A 5,000-nucleotide genomic window follows, 5' to 3' on the forward strand; every position below is an offset into this window, starting at 1 on the left:
TAAGGTCTATGTGGCCAATCTATAGCGTTTCAGTATCTATGGTTTGGACAGACGTTGGCTATGTGTAACACCGGCATAGGACAGAGAGGACACAGATGCACAGTGAAGGGAACACTTCAATTCAGCGGAACATGAGTCAGGAACAGTGACATGTGGCATGGCTCTTGATGTGACATTTTCCCCCTATCACTTCCTCCTTCCTGTTATGCTTTTGAAACGTCAACAATACAGTCATTACATTGTTCACAATGGCATTCAGTGATATTTACATTTGAATTGCATTTACATAGAACATTGTTATCGCCTTGATTATCTTTTATGATGATTAAAAAAAACACATTATTTTCAGATCTATCATCGAACTTCACATGTAGAAAAGTGCTTTCCAGTTTAAGTCTCCAAGTCCATTTGCATTCCGATAACGTCTGGCTCTGCAAGTCCAAAGGGTCCATTGGTTCCAATTTGTTTAGAATAATCAGCACGCCATGGAATTCCATTTCAACATCAGCGATGGAGAGTTCTGTGGCACTGACTGCAAAAGACTACTTGATCTCATTGCCTACAAACTATACATGTTCTACATTGAAGGACGCGGCAAAGATGCACTGAATCACTCCACAAAAACAAACAAATTTCACTTTTTTTTTGCTGTAGTGACTTATTGAGTACAATCAATGCTTTAACAGTATGCAATGCAATGCAATTCCTGCAGGTCTGAAATGGGAGACATTTCCAATTGCAAGTTCTGTAAGGCCAAGATTGGATACAGCCTTCTCCGGATTTTGTAATATCCATGTGTGTGTGTTTGTGTGTGTGTGTGTGTCTGTTGATAAATTGTGCATGTGTTGGAGGTGCGTGCCTATTATTACAACAAATTTTGCACGGAAACATTATGGGTGTTGACATCCATTGAAACAGCACGTCTCCCCACTGCGCATTTCTCTGATCCGATTCAAAAGGAACAGACGTTTATTTCCTTTAATGTTTAAATATTTATAGCTTCCTTTAGGACTGACATGGCAAACTGAATTATTCACTTTACTGTCAGTCGGATGTATAAAAGCAACAGATTCTGGACAAATCTCCCTTCCACTCCCTCGCCATTGTTTCTTATTACTTTTCGTACGCACCGTGTGCTACCCCAGTTTCTGTGCCTCCCCTGTGGATGCTTTGTCTCGCAATGCCCCAGAAACATTATCTAAGGTCTTAGTCACTCTCAATCTCTCAATCCCTCTCACAGGCTTTCTCTTGCAATCTTGTTTTCGCCCTCTCTCCCTCCCTCTGTCTCTTTCCCTCTATCTCCATCACCCTCTAAGCAGAGCATAATTAAATACTGTCTAGGAGGCTTTGACTCGTTGTTTTCGTAGGGTGTCCAGAACACTTAACAAACAGTAAATACGCAATAGAGAAGCACCGCGTCGTCTTGTCTGTGCTCACATCAAGCCTCTCAACACTTATTGCTTTAAATTGCATCAATCACTCTCTCGCTCGGCCTCTGCTTCGCCGCCGCTCGCCTGCGCTCGTTTTTCTTTGTCCTCTCCCATTACTCTCCCTCTTCATCTCGCTCTCCTTTCGCCCTCTCTTTTCATGTTGCTTTTTAATCATCCTCTCACCTCTCTCTCTCTCGCTCTCTCTCTCTCTCTCTCTCTCTCATGTCCCTTCTCATTCCCTCTCTCCCTCGCTGTCCCCCTCAACCCCCTCAGTCCTTGCCCTCCTCGCTCTCCCTCGCCTCCTTCTCCCCGTCCTCGCTCCCCTCCTGGGGCTCGGCCTCTCCTCCTCCTCCTCCTCCTCCCTCGCTGCCTCGCTTGTCTCCTTTCTCCTTCTCGCGCTCGCGGAAGAGCAGGGCGAGCTTGTGGAACTGGGGCCCCCACTCCTCCATGCCCTTGCCCCACTCCTCCTTGTCGGGCTCCTTGTCGCCCTCGCTCTCCAGCGAGCTGAGCGAGCCGGCGCGCGAGCCCGTGCCCTCCAGGCCGTACACCTGCACCGAGTCGTACGGCGGCTGCGAGGGGTCGAAGGTGACCTGGGCCAGGCGCAGGCGCAGGAACTCGCCCACGCGCAGGGCCAGGGAGTGACCGCCGCCGCCCCCCGTCGAAGCCCTGCCCGCCTCTGGCCCCGAGCCCCAGCCGCCGCCGCCGCCACCGTAGCCCAGCACCGCTCCGAACGCCGCCGCCGCCGCCCCGCCTCGGCCCTGGCCGGGGAACGGCAGCAGCTGGGGCGTCATATCCCTCCTGGCCAGCACGTACCCTCCTCCCATGCCCACCCGCTCCCGCCAGTCCGCCATGAACGCCCCTCCGTCCGGGTACAGGCCCCCGCAGGGCGGGCCCGACAACGGGATGCCCCCTTCCCTCTCGGGCCGCGCCACCACGAAGCTGCTGCCCATCTCCAAGCCCCCGCCGCGGCCCAGGCTGCCCACGTAGTCCCTCGGCCCGTCCACGGGCACCACCGTGGCGTAGTTGCGGCTGAGCGACTGCGTCTGGGTCTCCTTGGCGCCGCCGCCGCCGCCGTCCAGCATGGCCTCCGAGGGCCCTCTGCCGGTGGCGATGCTGCCGCGCTTCGGCGAGAAGTCGGCGTGGGAGGACCGGCGCCCGGCCAGCGGCAGCGTGGCCGAGTCGCACAGCCAGCCGCCCGCCGCGATGCCGGTGGCGGTGCCCGCCAGCGAGCCGGAGCGGGTCAGCACCAGCGTCTGCTGCTCGCGCCCGCCGCCGGCCTCCGGCTGGACCTGCAGGGGCCGGGGAGGAAGGAACGGGTCAGTCAGGGGAAGGATGAGGGCGCGCTTCTGTTACGTGGAGCCATGAAGAGACCGGGGGGGTGGACAGAGAGAGGACCAGAGGAAGAGAAGGAACGAAGAGAGAGAGAGAGAGAGAGAGAGAGAAAAGGGGGGAAGAGAAGGGGGGAAGAGATAAATACAGGCGTAAAGCGAGAGAGGAGATGACAATGGGACGAAATAATGGAGACAGTTTTGGATGATGACATAGCAGGCAAAAGAGGAGAGAGGAGCCGCAGCCAGACAGAGAGGAGCGAGAGAAGTGGCAAAAAAGGAGGGAGGGTGGAAAAAGAGCAAAAAAAGTGAGAGAGTGAGAGAGAAGGAGAGAAGAGAGAGAGAGAGAGAGAAAGGGCCAGTGACAGAGAGTGAAACAGACTGCTCTGGAAAGAGCAAGCGAGGTTAACTTGGCACTAGAAAGAGCTAACACTGCACTGTGGGATGACCATGAGGTGGGAGAGAGACAGCCAGAGACAAAAGTGTGAAAACCAAAGCAAATACACAACTCACAAACACACACACAAACAAACACACACACACACTCACACACACATAATCACACATAAACACACTCTCACACCACCATCATCTCAAGCAGTTCACACAGCCTGGAAACGCTTGACATTAAGATCCCATTAAATAACACAAGGTGAGGCGCTAATTACCATAAACAAATCATCAACCTCAGCATTCACAAATCATAAATAATGTTAACAGTGGAGGTTCATGCTTTTGAGTCTGTTAATGAACCATGCTATATCAAGAAACCATTAACTTAATTCACACTGAAGCTATTTGAAAGAAGAATACGGACCAATTATCAATCATGATGCAATGTGGCTGTTTTAACTTGATTAATAACAGTAACTACATTTAAGTGCTGTTTTTAATGGAACCTCAGTGTTGATGTATTAGTCAGAGCATAAGCCTCAGTATAAGTAGCAACCCAGACCTATAACCCGTAACCTGAATATTACGGTAGAGTAATGGAGTCATATTCCATTCCTTACCCAGCCCTGTAACCTGAATATTACAGTAGTGTAGCAGCGTGTTTTCCCATTGCTTACCCAGCCCCGCAACCTGAATATTATGGTATGAGTAGAGTGGTAGTGTAGCGGCGTGTTTTCCCATTGCTTACCCAGCCCTGCAACCTGAATATTATGGTATGAGTAGAGTGGTAGTGTAGCGGCGTGTTTTCCCATTGCTTACCCAGCCCTGCAACCTGAATATTATGGTATGAGTAGAGTGGTAGTGTAGCGGAGTGTTCTCCCATTGCTTACCCAGCCCCGCAACCTGAATATTATGGTATGAGTAGAGTGGTAGTGTAGCGGAGTGTTCTCCCATTGCTTACCCAGTCCAGGTCTTGGCTCTGCTGGGCGTCGCTGCTGGAGTCGGTCCCTGTCCCTCCGCCCAGTCTCTCCTTGCTGTCGTTGGTCCGCGGCGTGCCCCCCTCCGACGCCGTCGCTCCGTCCTGAGACGTGGCGCCCTCCCTGGGGCTGCCGATGCCGCCGCCGCCGCTCTCCCCGTACATGCCGCAGTGCTCCAGCGTGCCCACCATGGCGCCCTGGTTCTGGATGACCAGCGAGTGGTCGGCCGGGCCGCCGGGGATGCGGTAGCCCCCGAGCTCGGCGGCGCCGGGCTCCAGCGGGCCCTGCCCGCGCCGCAGCACGGGCAGCGTCTGGCTGCTGTAGCACAGGCGCCCGTAGAGGGGCGCCACCGAGGCCGAGTAGGCCGGCTCCAGCGCCCCCACCCCGCCGCCCGCCCCTGCCTGCGCCCAGCTGTAGGTGCGGCTCTTGTCCTGCTGCATGTGCTGCGAGTACCGTCTGGAGAAGCCACGACACACACACACACACACACACACACACATACACACACACACACACACACACACACACAGAGACACACACACACACACACAGACACACACACACACACACACACACACACACACACACACACGCACGCACACACACACACACACACACACACACACACACACAAACACAGACACACACACACACACAGAGACAGACACACACAGAGAGACACACGTAGCGTGTTAAAAGCACAGCTGGGAAGAGCAGTGCGGCGTGACACAGTCTCTACCCAGAGAGGTCCTCTAGGGTGCTTGGCCTGCAGATATGTGCTTAAACTGTGCCACGCTCCGCCTCGTCTATCTCATTAGTTGCCCTCCCCGGCACAAGATGTTTCTAATTACTCAAATCAAACAGAAGACTAC

General features: G+C 53.8%; 1 protein-coding gene across 1 annotated transcript in view; it reads right to left on the reverse strand.

The window, feature by feature from the left end:
* Nucleotides 1–860: 860 nt before the first annotated feature.
* The window catches only part of LOC134098745 (uncharacterized), a 59,129-nt gene continuing 54,989 nt past the window's right edge, over nucleotides 861–5,000 (reverse strand). Inside the window, exons 13-14 of the mRNA XM_062551667.1 lie at nucleotides 4,113–4,584; nucleotides 861–2,776 (exon numbers count right to left, since the gene is read on the reverse strand). Of these exons, the coding sequence (XP_062407651.1) occupies nucleotides 1,700–2,776; nucleotides 4,113–4,584 (1,549 nt within the window). The 3' untranslated portion in view covers nucleotides 861–1,699. The remainder of the gene's footprint in view (nucleotides 2,777–4,112; nucleotides 4,585–5,000) is intronic.

This window comes from Sardina pilchardus, chromosome 2 (assembly GCF_963854185.1).
Source record: "Sardina pilchardus chromosome 2, fSarPil1.1, whole genome shotgun sequence".
Classification (NCBI taxonomy): domain Eukaryota; kingdom Metazoa; phylum Chordata; class Actinopteri; order Clupeiformes; family Clupeidae; genus Sardina; species Sardina pilchardus.